General features: G+C 42.6%; 1 protein-coding gene and 1 long non-coding RNA gene across 2 annotated transcripts; one reads left to right on the top strand and one right to left on the bottom strand.

Moving 5' to 3' along the window:
- Window positions 1-1,129: 1,129 nt before the first annotated feature.
- PDC (phosducin) lies at window positions 1,130-19,168 on the top strand. Its single transcript, XM_023931591.2, has 4 exons — window positions 1,130-1,194; window positions 15,613-15,696; window positions 17,311-17,471; window positions 18,558-19,168. Exons 2-4 carry the CDS (start codon window positions 15,636-15,638, stop codon window positions 19,080-19,082), a joined length of 747 nt encoding a protein of 248 aa, XP_023787359.1. The 5' UTR covers window positions 1,130-1,194; window positions 15,613-15,635; the 3' UTR covers window positions 19,083-19,168.
- LOC111932525 (uncharacterized) lies at window positions 6,833-13,288 on the bottom strand. Its single transcript, XR_002866191.2, has 4 exons — window positions 13,151-13,288; window positions 7,257-7,319; window positions 6,970-7,019; window positions 6,833-6,885 (listed from the first exon to the last, which is right to left on the bottom strand). It is a non-coding gene; the product is annotated as an uncharacterized LOC111932525 (long non-coding RNA).
- Window positions 19,169-22,967: the final 3,799 nt, after the last annotated feature.

The raw sequence follows: 22,967 nt of genomic DNA, 5'->3' as shown, positions 1-22,967 counted from the left end.
AGCAAAAACTCAGACCTCTGAAGAGCTTTCAGTGTAATCAGAACAAAAGCTTGGATAACCAAAGCAACCAGACAGCCACTCCAGCGACCCCTCCAGAAACACAATTCTAAAAGCTCTGGGTACCCTGCAACTCTTGCTTAATATTCACATGGGGCAACGACCCTCAAGACTGCACCTGTGAAGGATGTTCTCATATAAGTATTTTTAACTGGTTCAAGTTTGCTGATTTTGGTTAGACAGGGAGTGACAGGACACGACGAATGTCTTTAAACTAAAAGATGAGAGATACAGATTAAATGTTAGGAAGAAATTTTTCCCTGTGAGGATGGAGAGGCCCTGGCACAGGCTGCTCAGAGAAGCTGTGGCTGCCCGTGGATCCCTGGAAGTGTCCAAGGATGGGGCTTGGAGCAACCTGGGATAGTGGAAGGTGTCCCTAGCCACACCAGGGCATGGCACTGCATGGGCTGCAAGGTCCCTTCCAACCCAAACCATTCTGGGATTCTGCGCAGAGCATCCAGCTGCATGTCACAGCCACAGATGCAGGTATTTAAATCCAAACCTTCCATTTAAAATCCTTAGAATTTAATGTTCCTTCATTCCACATAAGACATTTATAGTCTTCCACAGAACAAAATTCTCCCTCACCCTTTTTTCATTTGAGCTCTCTCAGTGCTTAATGAGTAACTAGGTATGACTGGGTGATTTATTTAAATATTAGCATAATTTCTGTAAATAATTCTATTCTTTTTATAAACTGGAGTCCATCATAGCTCAGAAATAAGGGCAGCTTTCCTGCACCCAGTAATGGGTTCTTGCACCATTCCTATAATCCATTGGTACGTCTCCAGAATATTTAATGCACCTGGCTCTGCAATAGCAAGGTGCCATCTGTGATGGCTCTTGGGATACAGTTGTTTTTCCCCCTGCCCAATTATATTTATGCACCAAATCCTTTAAACCTCTCTCCAGTCTGTAGCTTCATTGGCTCAAACTAATGAACAGAATTTTCTAATTCCCTCCTGATAATCCTATTACCTGTCCAAAGCTATTTCTGCAAGGGTCATCATTCCAGAGGGATGTAAATCTGGGGCCAGGTCTCACCGTGGTCAGTTGTAATCTGGTTCCTCTCCTGGAAACTCCAAGGACATTGGTCAACGCCTGGGAACAGTGGAGCTGGGGGACTGTGCCTCTCAGGTACTGTGATTTGTATGTCCAAACCTTGCCTTTCAAGTTTGATTTCAGTAGGGGAAAAAATACAGTGTTTTGAAGATGCATTAGTGGTGTATGAAAAGTTCTAATAAAGAAATGTATGTGATGGGGTCTCTCAGAGCCTTAGATTTGGTAGCATGAGTGAAATGGGGCTGGTGACATAACAACTACTGCCAGGTTCCCAGCTGTGAATTTGGCAGGCTGCTTTCATTAAGCTGAGAACAACGAGCTGCTCCAGCTGTCATTATTTGTGCTTTAAATGAATGCATGGGCAGTGAGTGGTGCTTCACTCCAGCTGGATTCATCTGAGGGAAATGGAAGTATATTAGAAATCTGGATCTGCTGACAGTGTGTACCCAGACTATTGGAAGCGACACCTGTATCTAATTTAACAGGGTTTTTATATTCCTTGCATGGAATCCTGTCTCTCTTTACTTGATTTTGGCATTGATTTGATTCAAAAATGGGATTTCTCTTCTTTTGTAAACTACCTTTGAATACTAACCTGTATATAAAGATCTGCAAGAGAATATAAAGATGCCATTCCTTCGCCTCTGCTGGGATGGAGTTGTGTGCTCTGGGGAAGGGTGAGTGAAGGACTCAAATCTCTGGGAAAATCTCCAGAAAGTTATCATGTCTGGGCCCATTTTGGAGCTTCCAAGGAACTTTAAATAGCTAACTGTAGAATAAATGCTTCTTATCAAGGTATCTAATCTCAGCTTGGCTTTGCAAGAATTGTTTTCTTGCAAAATAATATTTTGGTCAGCACAAATATTGGTGTGAAAGAATAATAACCCAAATGTGCCATAGACAAGACAATTCCCTCTGTAGCTGCTGTGACAGCACTAGTTTTAGGCAGATGACAGGTATGTAACTGAAGGTATAAATGATGTGTTACATTAAAAAATGGAGGAAAAAAACCCATTTTTTGGCCCTGAGAGATTGTTTTGGACAGCTGAGATCCCCAGAAGATGAGCATGCTTTTAATAGGATACGTCTGAGTGGTCAAGAAACCTTGGGGCAAAATTACACCTTGGATTCTTGCTTCCACACCCAAACACAAACAGTATAATCTGTACAATGAATGGCTTTACAGGTATCCTGCAAGTATTTGACATCTTTTTGACGGGAAGGAATAATTTCAATGTAACCCATTCTTCTGCAGCTCATTTGTACCAGATTTCTACAATTATATGGTAGCGTTTCATCCTGTTTGAGAATGGGATTTTAAGCTGATCTGTGTTACAAATATTAAAGTCTAATCCTAGCAATTATAATTACAGCACAGCTAAAAGATGGGGAAATGCATTAGGGCATGACAGATAGTCACCAAAAATAATACAGCTTGAGAACAAGTAACATAGTTAAAGATGATTACTATACACCAGGATGTTCAGCTGCTGGTTTCCAGTGATAAGGGGAATTCCTCTAGCAGCAGTGGGTCTCAAAGCCATTACAGGGTTTTCATATTCCTCATTTGCAAAGTTCAAAAACCCTTCAGGTATTTCACACCTTCAAAATACTCATGGTGCCATCTGGTCATACCCTCAGCTCAACTGCAGAGGTTTTTCCTTGGTGAATCACAGCACCAAAGGGCATTTCCTGCCCCCTTCCAGCCCTCCAAAGCAAAAACCAGAGCCTGACCAATGCAATCAGTGGAGAAATAATTCTCCATAAATGTTGCACTGGATTCCAGGATTAGGCAGCTCAGTGGGGTAACTTCCTGCAGCTCTGGAAGGTTGTGACTCTCACTCAGCACCAGCTCTGCAACTTCAGAAGAATCTTAAATGCAGAACTGCAGTAATTTAGGAAAAATCCACATCAGTCCTTAGCTTCCAGCCCCATCTTTTAGACTTATTGTGTTCTTTCACATAGCCGGTGATATGACACCAAATTAACAACCCTACAAGGCACCTGTGGACAGAAAACCTTCCAGAGACTACTGCCCATTTAGTCAGGCATTGGTGAGCAAAGAGAGGAAAGAAAAATCAGCTTGCCTCTGAGACTTGGTGTGTGTAAGGTGACCAAAGGACACAGGGAACTCAGTTGGAGACTCTGGTTACCAGCTTTCAGCACTATCCCATCTTAAACTAGATAAGGAGCTCAATCTAAGGCACATGGCCAATCACAGTGGGACTGAATTACACCCTTAATTCTGAACTGCTTGAATGGGCACAGTCTTCAGCCTCAGTCCAAATACAGAGAAACCTCTCATGGATTTAAATGTAAGCTGGAACATGCTATAAACCAACATATTATTGTATTGAGCAGAATGCATCCCACAGCTCCTTCCTTTAATGCTCAGTGCCTACAGAATTCCAGGCAAAGCTGTAGAGCATCTCCATGGTCAGCATCCCAGTACAGAGAAATTCTTATTTTGCTGCTTACTGGAATGAGGATATCAAAGGGCTATGAGTAGAAGAAAACAAAGTGAAAGTGAGAAATGGTGTCTACCCCAACACCAGATATGAGTAGAGTTGGACAAAATTATGGGATTTGCACTTTCTGAGTGAAAGAACAAAAACCAAACCAAACCCCCTCACCTCTTCCAAATTCAAGTGAAAGGCTTAGTGAATTCATGTCACCGCATGTAATTTTTTTTTTTCCTTTTTTAAGCTAAAATGAAACATTTCAATTTTTCATTGTCATTTTTGTTATGGACAGACATGGAAAATGAAGGCAACAACATGCAGAGAAATAATGATAAGCCTGAAAAGTAGCTCCATATATTAGCCTGCCTAATATAAATATAAAACAAGGAACTCTTTTTTGATGACCCAGAACCCTTTCCAATCTATCAGTCAGAGATCAGACAAATAAGAAAAATGCAGGAAATTACAGTGAGAAAATACCATATAGCTTTTCTCTCTGCATTCTGGATGGCATGGCAGGAGCAGTGATTCCTGCAGATAGAGCTGATCTTCCACAAAAGCAATCTCTCTGTTTTGAAAACATCAAAGGAATGCATTCAAATGGCATCGGGAAATGACATTTGTTTCTATTAGCATATCCTTGCCATTTTAGCAGTGTAAATCATTCATTATGTGATGTAATTAAAATATTCTTGAATTATTCCATTTGTGCAATACTTTACAGAGTTGCTTTGCATGGAATTAAAGACTTTTCCATAATTTGAGATGAAAACACTTTATTATAAAGGCTTGGCATTCTGGCACAAAGTACTAAATAAAACAACTGGGGTGCTGATTCCTGTCCTTCCGAATTGCTGGAATCCCATGAAAACAGCTTCAGCAGAACCCAAGGATAACCATTCATTCCTGTTCCTCCTGGGGGCAGGGACACTGTCCAGGCTTAGAGCAGTAACAGCACAACAATCCCATAAGGAAGGCTTTAAAGCAAAGGAAGTTATGAGATAAATCCTTGGACCTCACCTCTCTGTAAGCACACGATGATGCATCACCTTCCCTGGCAACTCTAAGTTAAATCCAGGTCCATGGTCACTGTTGGCCACTGGTTTAGAGGTGGAACCCAGATGAACACCCAGTGTCATGCACAACCAGTCATGGGAAGGCCTCAATTCTGTCCTGAGGTCCCAGGCAGCAGTACCTGGGTGCTCCCCTTTGCCCCTTTCCATGCTGGATGTGCCCAGGTTTGCTTTGTGACACTCCACATTTGGTCACAGGCAAGAGGCACATTTGCAAATACAGCCTAGCTAAAAATAGCTAGACTAAGCCTTAAGCCAAACAGGATGAAGTAAGTGCTCAGAAAGACTTAGGAGAAGTAAGGCTCTGCCAGAGGAGGAAAGAAGGCAGACATGGATGGTCTGAGATCTAAACATAGTGCCTTCAGATCCTAGGGGCTTCCTCAGCATCCATGCCACAGCCACCTTAATTTCCAGGGACCATCTGTGACAAGGAGAGCGAATTTTGGTCCCCATTATCCATGACTGAATCCTTTCAAGGTGAGTCAAGTTCTGTAGCTCATCCAAAAAGGGTTTCAGGCCACTGAACCAAGCTGTCTCAGCAAAGTCAGTAACCCACAGCCTATGGCAAACCTCACACCAGAATGTGTTTACCCACATCTGCCTTAGGGGATCAATGGAAGGTGTCCCTGCCCATGCCAGGGGGCCAGAACAAGATGACCTTCAACATCCCTTCCAACCCAAGCCATTCTATGATTCCTTTACTTAATTAATTTTAGAAAGTGGCTGTTCATTTAAAACAGAGTAGCAATCATTTTAAGACTTTAAAATTTGATTATATCCTTCTGTTCAGTATGAATACTGATGCATTGCCCAAGACTCTCCGACAATGTTTAAAGTAAAGGGATTAATGTAGGTTTTCTGCCATATAGCCTAATCTGTTTCTGTTAAATAGTAAAATTATTATTGTGATTTGATTTTTAGTTTTTCAAGCGACCTTGTTGGAACACATCAATAAATGAGGCTCTTACAAACTGATTAATATTTTAACTGTTCCATTGGGACATCTAATGCTGCAACAGTCATTTAGCAAGTCTCTGACATCATGGCAATCTGAAATAGCATGGTTTTTCTCTGATGTATGATACTCTCTGGGTTTGTATGTGAGTCTGATTCTCCCAAAGGGAGAGGTAATTCTCTTACTTGCATTCACTTTTTCTTTAGCACTGAAGAATCCACAAATAGAGTCACATTTAGTACTGAAGCCACAGCAAAAAGCTTTTAGGTGCCAAAATCATTAGAAAACAAATCCTGGAGATTCATTACTTCTAATGCTCATGGAATTCCTCTCCCTTCCCAAGCACAGCACACTGCTAGAGCTGTGCCTCCATCCATTTCCCACATCTGCCACAGCCTTCACAGCTAGAGTCAGGCTTGGGCTTAACCAAACATTACACTCTGCTCTACAAATAAAGGTGCAGAGAGGAGAAAACCCACCATCCATCAGAACACCTCCAGTGTCTCTTGTCCTGACTCCTGATGATCCCATGGATACCTGCTGCAAACAGAAGGGGTCAGGACCTGGCTTATTTTATCACATCAGCCCCAGGGTCAACAGAGCTGGGGCTGCTCTGGGCCGCTTCAGAAGGTAACTAAATCCAGGAACATCGTGTTCAGGCACCATGTTGAGCATATTTTCCATTCACCCTCAAGGTTGTCACAGGAACCCAAGGCATTGGGGCACTTTTCCCTCACCTAGAGCAGCAGCATCAGTGTTACTGTCATTCCTTGGGTTGGCAGGAGCGTTCCTAGCACGCGAGAGATCAGAATGCTGCCCCTGGGCTCAGCTCCAAATCCCATCCCAGGGAGGGGAAAATTGGCACTGGGGTGCTGCTCTTGCAATCAGTCAGAATGTCAGAAGCCTCCAAGAACACTATCAGATGACTTCTCAGGTGATACAACTACAGCCTGAGCATGGGGAAGACTAAAATATTTGGGATTAATTTTTAGATAGAGCCATGGCAGTCCCTGTGAAGAAGTCCTAAAAACAACTAAGAGTGCACAGAGAAACTGGTCCAGCATTTGTGCTCCAGTTTCTATATAAATAAAAGCAAGTCCCTGGGAAAGGATTTGCTCTGCTGTTTATCTGATCTATGTTTTGGAGCAGGAGAGGGAGCACATGTGTTTTAAGCCATCAGCCTGTGCTTCAAATCATGACATTTATTTGCATGCTCAGAGAAACTCCTGTACATGCCTCAGCTGCTGCATAGCTGCCTGGTTTGTCTTACTTGGGTCTGAAAAGGAAGCATAATTCTAATTTTGTGCAGTTTTGCAAGCCACATGTAAAGACATTTACAAATTACCTTATGAAATCTCACCATTTATAATCACAAGTTAATCACAAGATCCAAAGGAAAACGTGAAGCCTCTGGAATGACATAAATGGTATGAGAGCTCTCATCAGGAAAGGGATACACTTTTCTGTGTGAGTGACTGAGCACTGAAACAGCCTGCCCAGAAAGGCTGTGCAGTCTGCTCCTCTGCAGATATTCAAACCCACCTGGATAAGATCCAGCTGCTCTAGCCAGGAGCTGGACTGGATGATCCCCACACTCCTTCTAACCCCAACCAGGCTGTGATTCTGGGATATAGGGAAGTTACAGACCTGATGTAAACACTCCAGGGTTTTCAATGGCCACACAATCCTGTCTTCTTTGGCTTTCATCTTCTGGTTAATAAAGGTAATAAGAGGAATACATTCTTATTATCACTGACTTCATGCAATCACAGTTGTGATTATGGTTGCAGGTATATATAGTTGCAGGTGTGTCAGGATCATTCAGTGGGGATAGTTATTTCTGGTATTGCAAACAAATGAGCAGCTGGTTGGAGCAGGACCTGGGCATCCATCACTTAATCAATTACATGGTAACTCCAGTTTTTGGTAAATGGTAAAGTAAAAAAAAAATCAACAAACCAAAACCACATCCAGCTGACCACAGCTTCACGGTTCAATAGAGGAAATTTTTTATTCTCTTTTGCATATAGTGAACCTAACTCCAGACTGTCAGTGTCCTCCTGACAGCATCTCCAGTGGTAAAAGACCACTTTTACCTCTGGATCTTCCCATTTAAGAGAAATGAGGAAATTAATCTATCAGATCTTCTAAGATGTGGAAATGCACCCAGGACACTTTAGAAGAAGAATAAAAAAGGGAATGGAGGAAGAGGAAGCACCTGGCAGTCACAAGTGAGCACTACTGCTTGGCTCTGCCAGTCCTACAGGAAGAGTTCCAAGGAAGCAGGCTGGAAAACACAAGAAATTCTTGACAGCAAAAGATGAACCACAGAATTTAGGTTGGGAAAGATCTCCTATATAATTGAATCCAACCATTTACCCAGCATTGCCAAGGCCAAAACATATCCTCAAGTGCCACATTCAGGGGCAGCCACTGTTGAATCCCTGCGGGTATGGGGATTCCACCACTGCCTGACCACCCAAGGTCACCTGTCCCTTTTCCTACCATAGCAAGGTCTTTCTCTGCTGCGACTTAGATTACACCTGAATCAGCATCATAAAATATGTAAATCTAATTTAAGTGCCACAAAGTCAATAAATATCCCTGGTCATGGATATTTGCCCAGTGCCCAAAGCAGTAGATGGTTCATTCTTCTCCCTTCACACAGGGACTTTCTCTGGAAAGAGGAGGCCCAGATGCAGAGAAAGGCACTCATTCAGTGAGAGAGGGTCAGGATTACAAGATAATCTAAATTTTTAGTGATGGGAAAGCAGCAAACGAGATCTTCACACATCTCAGAGGATGGATGTTAAGGCTCAGAGAAATCCAGGAATAAATAATCCATCAATATGAAAGCTGTTGTGAAGAATTGCATTATTTTTTTAATTGCTTAGCTCTCAAGTTTAAGATAATGACTGTTTAGACCCTGCTTTAGAAGAAGCCTGTTGGCTAAGTTAAGCCTGCCTTTTCCAAATGATGGTAACAAAGTGTAGATATGAAGAAAGTAAAAGCATATATTCCTACTGATTTATAGTTACAAATACATATTTGAAAAGAACATCAACCAGCTAAGGAGAAAAAAAAAAAAAAAGCCAGAAAAAAAACCCCCACCAGATATAAATGTTATAATTCCAAAACTATTTTCTTAACTGTTTATTGTGGGCAATTTTTTGCATGTCCAGAGCCTTAGGAGGCATTCTTAGTCAAACCAATCCCAAAAGAGACAGTGGATGCTCTTGCAGCTTCAAAAGGGTTGATTCTTCTCAGCCCTGCCCCACAGGCATCTTCTAGGAGCAGTAAGAGTTGCTCAAAGCCCTCACAGGGTAACTACTTCAAGCCTTTAATTAGTCTCACAACCAACTCGAGTTCCTTCCCTTTTCCATAAAACACAAGCCATCAACCTCTCCAGTGCCTGTCTCCAGTCACTGCCAGAGTTACAGCTCAGACACAAGAGATTTTTGACAAACTACAAGGATTATACACATTGCAAACATCTGTTCAGCTTGGGAAAAAAATGTGCACAATCTCTCCCCTGGGCTTCTGCCATCCATCATGACTTGGCTAAATACAGCCATAAACTCCAACCAAGGCTCTGAAGTACGTGTCAAATTTAGTAAACATGAATGTGGAGTTCAGAAAGAAACACACACTTAAATATCAACTGAAAGCTCTGCCCAGACTCCTAGAGGACTGTGGTGAACTGTCCAATCCATCTGACAAATTGGGCCAGGCATTGAGGTTAAACATGGATTGAGGTTCATGCCCTTAAATAATCTGCATTTGAAAACGTTGCCTGTTCCCTCTCGCTTCAAATAAACATTTTTTCAGTATCCAGCCACCCTGCCTGATACGCTCAAGTTTGTTTTAAAAGAAGATAAATCAATTTCCTAGCAGAATAATTAAAAAAAAAAAAAAAGGATGAATTCATCACAATGGTAACCATGGTGGAGCTGCTCCAACAAATATGTAACATGCCCCAAAATTTGAATCCCAAGTTTAGAAAGATATTCACCATTTCATATACAAAATTAAGCTTTTCCAAATAAAATTTTTTGGTTAATGCTAAATGAAATTTGACATGACAACTACTGGCAATACTAATACTATTGCCATAATAATAATAACAACTGTAATTTTTTCTCAAGAAATAAAACAAGTCCTGTTTTAAAGTATCTGCATTCTACCTTTCCAGACAAAACCGTGGTACTCTGGTAGAAGTGAGTCATAGAACCACAGAATCATGGAATAGCTTGGGATGGAAGGGACCATAAAGCCCATCCAGTGCCACCCCCTGCCATGGGCAGGGAAGCTTTCCTTTCACTAGCCGAGGTTGTTCCAAGTCCCATCCAACCTGGCTTTGGACACTTCTGAGGATCCAGGGGCTGCCACAGCCTCTCTGGGCATCCTGTTCCAGGGCCTCACCATCCCCCCAGGGAAGGATTTATCCCTAATATCAATCTGAAGCTACCCTCTGGCAGTTTGAAGCCATTCCCTCCTGTCCTGTGAAGGCATTCCCCCCTGATTGCTGTGAAGGCATTGAGCTAATTTCCTGTCTCAGAGTGATATTCAGAAATAAATGTGCAATCCAGAAAAGATGAATCATTTCTGGTGCATAATTATAGGCCAAATTTTGAAAGACTAAAATAAAGAAAAAAGGATATTTATTTAATCCTATGATATTGCAGCCCAACACAATGTTGAAGTCACATAAGGCATTTCATAATTGGCAAAGCCTTAAGGATAAATGAAACATTGGACTCATCTATTTAAAATGTTTCAACCTCACAAATAAAGAACAGAATAACTCTGCTAAAGCGGATAGAGGGAATAATCCAATCCCATAACCCTCTCATCAGGCCCAGTGACGTGCAGCGGAGCTGGCAGCTCCCTGCATCAGCCCAGACTGCTTTATATTTTATTCCCATCATATGACCTCTTCTCTAACAAATCAAGTCCTGGCCCAGTGTTTTGAAATTATGTTTTTTTCCCAGCCACAGTGACCTGATCACTCCATGATACACCACATTTTTTCCCTGAGGTGAGCCCAGGATGCTTCCATTTTGCCACACAATTAGCCTGCCTTTGCACCTTGGGATGACACAAGCAGTCAAAGCAGTTTGGCTGTTAACTCTGTCTTTAGCCACTTTCCTGTAAGGGATCTGATTGCCCATGATGCAAGGGGAGCTGCAGGTGCTCCATGTTTGCTGCTCCCTGGCACTGGGCCCAGGAGCAGATCATGGAAGGTGCTGTAGGGCCTTGAGCAAAGGGCTGGAACTCCAACCTTGGTATTGATCTTGATTACATAACACTGCTAATGCCTCCTGCAAACTTTGGTGCATCCATCACCAAGGATTCTTGGAAACCTGTCCCTGCAGCAGGCACAGGAGGATGCTGGTCCTCCCAAGGGTACATAAAGAGCGGAGGACTCGCTCCAGTCCACTGCCCAGGCAGGGGGAATGATGCCTGCTCCAGTTCCATGTTATTTTACCCAATTTCCCCAAGTTTCAGGAACCTGAACATTTAAATCCATGGCTGCTCCTTCTCTTGTCTTGCTTGCTTCAAAAGCTGCCCATATGCCAGATACATCTGTGACTATTCCTTGCCATTTGAGACAGAGGACAGGAGCAATGAGGGAGGGAATTCTGCAACTGGAATGAGGGAAAAGGGGCAGAGAAGCAAGATTCAAATTAGCCCTTGGGAGAGGGAAGTGCTGCTCAAGTTCAAACACTTCCCAAGAGCCAAGGGAACACTTGGAACACATCCTGTCTGAGTGCTCACCCACACGGAGCTCAACACAGAGACATGCAGCCACATCTCACTGCCAAATACCCTTCAGTTTTCACTCTCCCCCTAATGGGTCCCCAAAATGTCATGCTTCCCAGTTCACCAGCAATGTCCCACTGACCACTGTGGAATCACAGCCTGCTGCTGATCTGCTTACCTAAACCCAGACACAAACAGCATTTTCAGCAGGATTTGCACAGATGGAAAGCAGCAAATTTGTGCTTAGAACATGTTTATATTTTAAGAAAAATATTACTCATGTTTACTTACTGGACTAGCAGGAAAAACTCTTATATTGGAAAGCAAGTTTTATTTATTGGCTTTGTCCTTTGCAGAATGTATCATGCCTTTTACAGTTTGTTTAGGGATACTTTTAATTTCCTTCTCTTCTGTAACTATAACTCACAACTACAAGACACTATTTTTGTATTTACATCTGCAATCTTTTACAAGGATTAAATAAGGCTTCATTACAAGTACACAGCTACAGTGCTTTCTTCCTGAGCTACCTCAGAAGATATGAGCAAGAGAAAATAGCAAAATTGTAATTTTGGGTAGACAGGAATATCTCTGTGAAGGCCAAAGGCATAAAATCATGCCTCATCCCTGGAAGTGTTCAAGGCCAGTTGGAACAGACTTGGAGAAACCTGGGATAGTGGAAGGTGTCCCTGCCCATGACAGGGGGTGGCTGGATGAGCTTTAAGGTCCCTTCCACCCCAAGCTATTCTATGAGTCTGTGTTTTGTTACTAAGCAGAAAACCTTATTCCATGTTGGATAAAAAGGAACCACTTCATTAAATAGTTATTTCTACCCTGTAGTAAGGCTGACCCATCCAGTTTAATGACACCAGAGGAATGAGCAGCAGTAACAGGATTTCTGCTTCTGTTTTACAACAGGTCCAGAGCTCATAGAAATTAAATGGCAGTGTCGGGCCTATACTTTGCATTTGGGTTTATTCTTGCTGAAGAAGTATTTTTGGACACAAAAATCTTCTCCATTTCTTCATGCAGAAAATCTGACAGAAAGACAGGAAAGTAAAGAACATCTAGAGTGATCAGTCTCTTAAAATACATATGTAAAGCCACTATACTCATGACAAAATAGGGCCTAGTGCATTGATGACCCACAGACCTGATAAGAAGTTGTTACAGCCATTTGAACTTTTCAGGAGCCACTTTCAGTCATCAAAACCAAAGAGAAAAGCTAATGAAAATACAAAAGATTTTCTAAATTAGCAATTTCCCCCTTCCCAGAGAGTGCTGTTCATCTGGAATGTCAAAATGGTACAAAGGGGAAGCTTGGGATCAGTACCAATGGCAGCTGATGGGCTGGAAAGTCTGTGGATGCTTCCTTAGGAGACATAACTAATTCCAATGATGACATTAATCCTCATGTCACCATCACTGCACATCTTCCTGCTATGTAACACCACACCCTCTCAGGGGACTCTGTGCTCTGTACTGGGATTGAGAGGCTGCACAGTTACACAATTAAAAAAAAAAAAGAAAATAATCAGCTGTAAAGCAGTAGGGAATCTGTAAGAGAAGGTTGGGATGTCCAGGGATAGTCATTCTCCAGGACACAAGGCCATTCCTGCTGGATCCAGCCATCCCCATGCAGTGAACTGCTGCCTCTCAGTCATGGGCCTAACAATGCTCTCAGCCGACTCAGGTTGATGACCTTAGTCAGGTGACCTTAAAGGAATTTCTGAAAGACAACACTATCAGTCAACAAATTATGACCCACTTGCACCCACATGAGCCTCTCCATGGGGTTGATGCTCTTGCAAGAGCTGCCATGTGATGCAGCGAACGGTTCCAGCTGTCCCCATGCTCAGGACACCAGGTCCCAGCACACTTGTAGAGGCAAGCAGGTGGCACATTTTCAGCTGAGACCCTTGTGATGGGCCTGACCTACTCTGTGACACTCTTTGCTGTGCTGACTCAACCTTACACATGGACATTTCCTCACAGAGGCACTTGCATAACTACCTCCACAGCTGGCAGCACCCACACTTCCCCATTTATTGGGAAGCTCATTTTTAACTTTGGAAAATGCTGCTTGCCTGGCACATAAAAGAACACCTCCTCACTACCCAAAAAAAAAAACCAACCCAACCCACCACACAACAGCTCCACCTCAACCCTTGATGAGGATGTGGGAGAGTTCCCTGCTCAGGTGATTGCCTGACTTTGCCCACACATGACACACAAGAGCTTCCTCTGCTCTTTCCTCAAGGAGAGCCAGCTCAGCCTGGAACACCCTCCCACGGACCACCCTGTCCATGTGCCTTGTCCTCAGCTGCCTGGTTGAGAAACACCTGGCTTGGCCAGCCCCATTCTCCCAGGGCCGAGATAAGAATGACAAGGATTTACAGACCCACTGAGCTGAAAGGGGAATGGTTTGCATGCCTGGCTCCCAGCTCCCAGCCCAACTCAGTCACAGGGACAGGATTAAGCTTTAGGAGTTCCCACTCCCAGTCCATGGTCAGCCTCCCAGCCTGTGCACGGTCAGGGTTGTTGCCTTATGCCACACTGCAGAAGAATGGTGAAACATAGCCTTTACGCTGTTATGATTCATCTAATCTTCACAGATTTATGGGGCACAATAGATCAGTAACATAAATTTTACAGAGACCTTTCATTTGTTAAGCAATCAGTTCCCACCTCTGGGAAGAGAGATGTTTCACCGAAAGCACAGTCAAGTCTTCTGGTTTGAGCCCAAAACTGAGTGCTTGAGTTTCATACCCTGTGCTTTTTTTCAGCTCAAAGCTGTGAAACAGCAAAGTACACAGAGAATCAAACCCTCTGTTTCCCCCAGAACAAAAAAAAAATCTGCAGCAGCAGCCAGAAGAGCTTATTGTAGATGTTCATGTAAGCCAAGGCAATGACTTAAGGATTTGACCCAGCATATATATCTGCTCATCCCTGACACGGCAAAGATTCTTAGTTTTGCCAAGTGAGAAGGGATTAGCTTCAGATTTCTATTTCAGAACTGAGGGAATACCAAGTGATCTGATAATCTGGATCTATGCAGCGACAACAACCTATCTATAGAGCAACCTAGAGAATTTATACTAATGAAGCTTAATTCATTACCTGCTTTTCTTTCAAATTTACTTGCACTGTTTCCCACAAGTTTTGATTAATTGTCATGGGTACATGCATGGAGCAACTTATTTGCACATTTGCTAATCAGCTTTGGTCGAAATACATACAAGAACCAGATACCTTGTGTCCTGCTCAGCCATTATTCCACATTATCCCTTGATGGTGCTATGGAAAAATGAAGGTGCTATTTGTCACTCCAGTCTAACACCCCAGCAGCCTTTAAATAAGGTAGTCATGGCATGAGAATGTCTTTGTTACTGTGAAGTCAAACAAATCTTAACTTAGTACCTGAACAGCTAAAAACTAGTCTAGACTTAATGGGAACACTCAAATCACCTGCCTTAAGACTTGTTGCTGCTCTGTAGTGCTCTGGCACCACTGATCTGGGATCATGTCCTTGGTGGCAACACTCAAAATAAATGTGGTTCTCCATCAAAAACTCTATTGTAAGAGACAAAAAAGTACTGGTGAATCACAGTGCCCTGAAAGTGTCATCTGGCTCTTTGGGTTGCCTGGTTTATGGAAAGGGTGGAACAAGAAAGTGATTTTGATTTATAACCACCATCAGTTTTCTGTTTTGCAACAAACATGGCCCAGCCAGCTCCAGGATGTTCAGAGGTCTCTTGCCCAACAAGTTCAAATATTTGGCTCCATTTTCTGTATGTGAAATGAGCATTTGGGCAACCCTTAAAAATAAATACTTACAGCACTTGGAAAATTAGTAGGGTCCCATTTCCAAGAAGGATTAAAAAGAAAAAAAAAAGAAAAAAAAAAGAAAGGTAAGAAAATGCTCACTATCATTTCCATTGCAGGAAGTTTTACACCCACTGTTATCCATGACCATGTCCCTGATATTCTCCAGTGACTGGGAAGGAACAGCATAATGAAGGAACCCTCACCTGAGAATCTGGCCAGACCCATTTTTTAGGAGACTGACATATATCCCAACTGCTTTCTGTGGGTCAATGACAAGCTCCATAATTACCACGTGTATTTTGATCTTCACTGATACTCACCAGCTACAGGAAATTACACACTGTGCTGTACCTGCTGCAAGCTTATCCCTTTGCTATGCTGTTATTAACTGTTCTCCCTTTGGGACTTGCAGCATTTCCTACTCTGGCCACTGAAATGGAAGAAAATGCCAACACCAGCTTGGAAGAAGACTTTGAAGGACAGGCAACACACACAGGCAAGGAAACTAACCGGGTTTTTTAAACTGTTGGTGTTCACTGGGGAAGCCCAGAATTCCAGTTGCTCCAGTGGCCAAACCTCTTGCACAAAAGCACAGGTTCCAAAGGCAATGAGAAGGTAATTTGGGGCAAGTGACAGCCTCCATGGAAGGCAGGTAACACCAAACGTGCTTCTCCTCCTCAGACCTGAAGCAAAGGGAAACATAGGGGACACTTGACAAAGCCACCAAGAGCCATGGCCCAACATGGCTCCTGTTGGTTTATTTCCTCACTCCTGTGGTTAATTGCTTCACTTTGTTCTCCAGGGGAGGAGAATAGACAACAAAAGATCAACAAAACCCACACTCCCACGTTAGAATTAGGTGATAACGTTTCACCAGAAGGTGCTAAAAATGCCCCTTGTGACAAACACAGCACAGCATTTAGAAACTTTAAAAGAGACCTCACTCAAAACCGTAATTCTTTTTAATCCAGTGCTCAATCACAAGGGTTTTTATAAGTACTGACATTGTGTTCAGCTCTACAGCTCCTCCACCCCATTGCCAGGTAACAGGATGGCAATCACTCCCTCCCTCTGCTCTGAGGACTTCTTTCCTTGGAGCTATAATGAATGCAGTTCATGTAATAACTCTGGGGTTCTTTCACAACCAGCCTTGCTGCTGTTGGCCAAGATTATGATATGGCTGGATGGGGCTCTGAGCAACAGAGCTAGTGGAAGGTGTCCCTGCCCATGGCAGGGGGTGGAATGAGATGAGCTTTAAGGTCCCTTCCAACCCAAACCATTCTATGAAATATATATATATATATGTATATAAAACTATATATAACATACCACATCTCACTTTGATCACATATGCCTTGTGAAAATGAGAGCTGCCTACCTGGCCTTTTCTAAATTTTCCATAGGAAACTTCACCTCTGAAAACACAGAAGTAGTCTTTGTAATCTAAGATGCAGATTAAATATCTTCATTTTGAAAAACAACACTGTGATTTTGCAATTATTTTTTTTCCCAATTTCAAAACTTAAGTGGTTTAATCAGGCAGCTCCAAAGACTAGAATCTACGTTACAATCAGAATTATCATTTGCCTTATTTACCTTATTTGCCTTATTTATTGGGTTACTCTTCCAGTCCAATAGGTATTGTTTGGGGTTTTTAAAAATAATCTCAAATGTCCTGCATTCTTAGTTTTACACCAAATTCTTATGCACATTTAATATTTAAATTTTACTAAATATTTAAATTAATATTTAAATACCCTGTTTATAAAGAAATCAAATATTTGTCTACAAAACATCATCTTTGGCCAACATGGCAGTTTTATCATGTTTCAACATCCTCATCCATGTTATCTTCTCCTGTAGTTCAACAAAATCCTTCCAAAGTATCCCATGGGAGCCAGATCACCAAAGTGATCCAGGCAAGAAAAACCCTTTTTGTTTTTGGGACATATTGATCCGAAAGCTCTGGTTCTCAGCACCCCTGGTGAGTGCTTTGGAAGGAGGAGGAACAGATAAACTGAGGCACAAAAGGACAAACCAGCAAAGAACATAAGACTGTCAGGAAACCTCTTGTTGCAACCACTTTCTCAGCCAACTTCATCTCCCTTAGGTCCTAAAGGTGTGATCAATGACTGGAGGAAGTTCAAATTAGAGAGTGAAGATGGAGACTCCTTACCCCTGAGTAAGAAAGAAATGCTTAGACAAATGTCTTCACCACACAGATCTTTCAGCAGAGATGATAAAGACACCAGAGAGAGATTCTGCCGTAAGGTAAGAGAAGCAAAAGGAATTAACTTCAGCTCTATATAAAACATGCCTGTTATAAAGTAGAAAATCTTCAATTTTACACTCAATTTCTGCATAACTTAGCAGAACTCTCACAATGCAGACAGAATACATGTGCAAAACAATGGAGCTGGGGAGGGGGCTGGAGCACCAGGAGTGGCTGAGGGAGCCGGGGAGGCTCAGCCTGGAGAAAAGGAGGCTCAGGGGGGACCTTCTGGCTCTGTACAATGCCCTGACAGGAGGGGACAGGTGGGAGTTGGGCTCTGCTCCCAGGGAACAAGGGACAGAATGACAGGAAATGGCCACAAGTTGTTCCAGGGGAGGCTTAGAGTGGATGTCAGGAAAATTTCTTCCCTATATGGGTGTTCAAACGCTTGAAGGGGCTGCTCAGGTATTGATGGCATCACCATTCCTAAAAGAATTGAAAAAATAGGAATGTGGTGCTCAGCAACAGGGGCTAGAGGTGGATTTGGCAGTGCTGGGTTAATGGTTGGACTTGATGATCTTAGAGGGCTTTTCCAACCTTAATTAGTGGCTACGTGAGTCTCTTTATCCAGTCCTCTCTCAAGCAAAGGGTAGCTTCAGTAAAACAAGCAGTGTATTTCACATCTATCACAGCAGAGCTCGGCCTTTCTTCCTCCCTTCCCTGACACAATGCTGTATGCTTGATTAATGCAATGGAAAATTTTTAGCAGGTTTAAAAACCTATTAGTCAGGATAGAGCTCTGAGCCTGAACTCATGACCATTTACTAATTCTGAAACAGGGGGGAACCAAGCCCCCAATAACACAGGAACTAAACCTGCCCCACTACTGGCAGAATTTCCACTAACTCTGAGAGATCCATAAATTTTTGCCAAACGTGGCCACTGCCTTCAGTACCATCATGTTGACAGGCAGGTGTTGAGACACGATCTTCACCTGTCTCTCAACAAGACCTCCCAGAGTCACTGTAGGGAAGGATGGTTCTTCTGGCTCAGCTTTTGGTGCTCTCCAAACAACAGGTGGGTCTGTTTCTATTTCAGCTCCAAGGGGCTCCCAGTCACTAACCTCACTCTCTGGATATCCACAGATGAGCATGCAGGAGTACGAGTTGATTCATGCCGCACAGGAGGACGAAAGCTGCCTACAGCAATACCGCAAACGCTGCATGCAGGACATGCACCAGCGCCTCAGCTTTGGCCCCAAGTTTGGCTTCCTGTGCGAGCTGCAGAATGGGGAACAGTTCCTGGATGCCGTGGAGAAGGAGCACAAAACCACCACGGTCATCGTGCACATTTACGAGGATGGCATCAAGGGCTGTGAGGCCCTCAACAGCAGCCTGACCTGCCTGGCTGCTGAGTACCCCACCGTCAAGTTCTGCAAGATCAAGGCCTCCAGCACGGGCGCCGGGGATCGCTTCTCCAGTGAGGTGCTCCCCTCCCTACTGGTCTACAAGGCCGGGGAGCTCCTGAGCAATTTCATTAGTGTTTCTGAACAGTTCAGTGAGGAGTTTTTTGCTGTGGATGTGGAAGCTTTCCTAAATGAGTATGGGCTGCTACCTGAGAGGGAGCTTCCAACGCTGGGAAATGGCACGGATGAGCCAGATGTTGAATAACTAGAGCCAGAGTCCTTACTGCCCTTTCCTCTTCACTCAGCTGTGAACCAATGTCAGTAACACCCACCCCACTTAGAGAAGGCTGTCTTTGCTGACTTACTTGTAACAAAGATATAAAAATTGTTTAACTGTTAGCATGTGAATTCTTCTTACAACACATACAGCTGGCAGACCTGTACATATTTCTATGCCAGCCACAAGTACTAGGAAGAACAGCAGTGATATTTAAGAAATATAGGTAAAACAAATGAAAATATGAGGGCCCATGCCTGCCTCCACAAAGCACAAGTCCTTCATCTCAGTGGGAACAGGACTGGTCCATCCCTCTCTAACGCAAAGCACCATCTCCATGCTCTGGAGTTATAGCAAGTCCTGGCTCATGATTCACTTCTACCAACTTTGGCAGAAACAAGCAATTTGAAGGACAAATACCCCAAAGTCCTTGCATTCCTAAATGGCTCAAGTATCTAGGTCATTATTTCATTCTACATTTAATACTCAATACTGATGCAAAGAGAGAAGTTAGCTCGGTGCTCCTGTAAGTTTTTCACCCAAACAGCTGACATAGACACAGCATCACTGATTTCAGTTCATCAGTGCTCCCTATGCTGAACAGCAGCATTTAAAATGCCTGTAAGTTTCTGGAAAAGTATGTTATGCTTATGTAATAACTCTGAATAAAGCTTATCAGCACTCAAAACCTACCATTGGAAGTGTGAAATATATTGCTAGTACATAATCTTACCCTTAAAAACGTGAAATATTAGTAAGTACTCATTAGATATTTACTAAACTCAAAGTTTTAAAGTTTTGTTAAAGGGAAGCTGCTGAGAACTACAATTTAACAGTCTGACTGAGAGGAAGACACGGGGTAAACTCACTATAAACATTCCTCTCTCTGATACAAAACAACAAAACATTAGAAGCACTTCAGTGACTTCTGCACACTGGCAAAGCTAATGGCTGGATTTGACAGGGGATGGAAGTACCTGTATCTTACTAAAGATCTTAACAGCACAGATTAGTTGATAATATGACATTATAAAAATGTTAAAGACTATTTTTCTTTTGTTCTTTTTTAGAAACTATCAAAATGTCACTGAATTGCTACATTTAACATTGTTTTGCTGTGGATGACTATTTTAACAGAGCTCCAGAAATCTCACATCATATACACTAAGCAGTACAAATGAAGTTCCTTATCATCTCACATGCAATTTTCTCTAACCTTGTAAAACAGTTCATTACCTTATTACACCAATAGTTCAAATAGCACGTTCCCAAAATGTCATGATTTTCATGTCGTAAATTGCTGAGTGAGAGACTGTCCCATCTTTTTGATGGAACTCCAGGGGAAATAAAGTTTTTCCTTTGGAGTAGTCCTCTCTCCCCTTACTGACGTGTGAAGTTGACTCCTCAGGTAAAGTCACTTTCAGCCTAACATTTCATTTACCTCTTCAGAATATTTGCAGATCTACCATTTCCAGATCCACCCAACAGCATGAAAACCCAATGATCTTACAGGAGTTTAGGTAGAAAATACTGAATTATCTTTTTTCCATCACAAAAGTACCCAGCTACCTGAGTGCTATGACAATATTTCTCTTGCATTTTACTGACATGTTTTGAAGAGACATGAAAAATTTCTATCCTCTACACACCAAAAATTCTCCATGTAAATCGTGGGAACCTAACTTCCGTGAGAACTTTCCCTCTTTATCCAACTTGGTTTAGAAGCTATTAGGCTGTACACCAGCAGCCTCATCACATAAGCTTCCTTTATTTTGAGAACAAGGCTGAAAGCACAAAACCCCAACAATAACACCACAGCAGCTGCACCTATAGCTACTGTAAGAAATAAGTGGACACTCCAATTTAAGAGACAGATTAAATGCGCTTAAGCAGGATTTTCTTCAACCTGTAATTTCAAAAACAAAAACCAAAGAGCAAACACACATGTAGCACCAAGCCTCAACAGAAGCTCGTGACTAATGAAGTTGCAAATAAACTCTGATCACAGCAGTTATCAGTTTATGCAGGAAGAAAACCCAACTTTAAAAACATGAAAGTAAGATTTGACTCATATATTTAATACCATGTGAAGGTTTTTGAGTAGCAAATAGTAAATGCTTCAATAAGCACATGGAACAGCCTTCCTGCTACCCTGGGCTGTGGATACTCTTCCTTTTGACTCAGAGTCCCTGAGTCCCCAAATATTCTGATGGAGCAGAGGTGGGAACAAATTATCACTGGTGTCACTGCTGCTCAGACTGAGAGCAAACCCTCCAGTAGATGCCAGTGTCCTGCTGTCAGCTGGGATAGTGATTTTTCCTCCCAGTAGCCTGGAAAGAGCTGTGTTCTGGATTCAGTACAGAATCATTTGGTAACAGTGATGCTTCAGTTGTTGCTGAGCAGAGCTTACCCCAAGTCAAGGACTCTGCAGTGTCCCAGGCTCTGTCAGTGAGGAGCTGCACCTCACTGGGATGATCCCCAGAGGCTGGGATGGAGCATGACCAGGACAGCTGATCCCCCTGGGCAGAGGGATATTCCACACCATGGCATGTCATGCCCAGTGTGTGAACTGGGCCAGCCGGCCACGACGGGCCGATGGCTACTCGATTTTGACAGGCTGGGCATCAGTGGGTGGGGGGTGAGGGACTGCATTGGGAACACTCATCTGCCTGGCTTGTATTCCCCTCTCTCTTTTTGTTATCTCCCTTTTCATCATTATTACCACTACTATTATTATATTGTACTTTATTTAAGTTATTAAACTGTTCTTATTGCAATCCAAGAGTTTTATCTGTCCCAACCCTCCCGCCCCTTGCCCCAGGGAAGCGAATAAGCCCTGCGTGGTCCTTAGTTGCCAGCTGGGGTAAACCATCAGAACCTGTCACAATTTAACCACACAAATGCTGCCCTCAGATGTGAGGAATTATAAACCTCAGTGACCCAGACCACTGAGGCTTTTAAAACTACATTTTAAAACCTCGTGGCACAGAAATTTATGATTCTGTAAAACAATTTAGTATCATAAATTTTAGAACTATGCTTAGAAGAGCCTGATTTTCAGATGTGGAAGTCCAAAGCACTCTGGACTCTTACATATTAAAATAAATATGTATCTGCAATCATGGACATGGATTAACAAAGCTCAGTATCGGTTACAGTGGAGTTTTCTCAGACTGAAAGCTTCACAGTGTGTCCTGGGGTGACAGATAGGAAAAGGATAAACCAACAATGAAGCCTGAGCTAGAGTTATGCACTAGTCAGGAGATATATTTTTAAAAGGTTGTTTTCCTTTTCTCTTATACACACATTTTAATTTATCCTAAAACCCTCATTTTTTAACACTCTCAATGGTACAAAATGGTACAAGAAAGGATGGGACAATGAAATCCCCTCTTGGTTAGTCCTGTAATTCTTAGACAAGTGAGAACCCGCTTTCTTCTACATCCACTATTTCCTCATGGCAGGATGATTGGAAGGCTAAATCTGTAGGTACAAGTCAAATTACCAATTTTTTCTGTTACAGGTTTAATTAATTTCTTATTGCACAGATGGTACTTCAACTGTCTCCTATATTATACCTGAAATCTCCACTAGAGCAACTTCTTCCTTTGCCTTCTTCCAAGCCCAAACTGGAAAATTAGATCCCTGATACCTAGTTAGTTCTAGGATTAATTTAACCATCACCACAAAGAAAAGGATCATTTATTGAGCACTGAATAAATTTGCAGAGGGAAGAAAAAAGCGGAAGAGGTCTTTGCAGAGGAATCCCTGAAATAATGCATCCCACAAGCCCTATTGAACAACTCTAAGAAGTGTTTCAGGACAATTTTCTTCTCAGATGTCTGAGATGCTGTACTTCACTTCTGAGTGGCT

This window comes from Cyanistes caeruleus, chromosome 9 (assembly GCF_971803275.1).
Source record: "Cyanistes caeruleus chromosome 9, bCyaCae1.hap1.1, whole genome shotgun sequence".
Taxonomy (NCBI): Eukaryota; Metazoa; Chordata; class Aves; order Passeriformes; family Paridae; genus Cyanistes; species Cyanistes caeruleus.
This window is presented reverse-complemented; position numbering and strand designations above follow the sequence as displayed.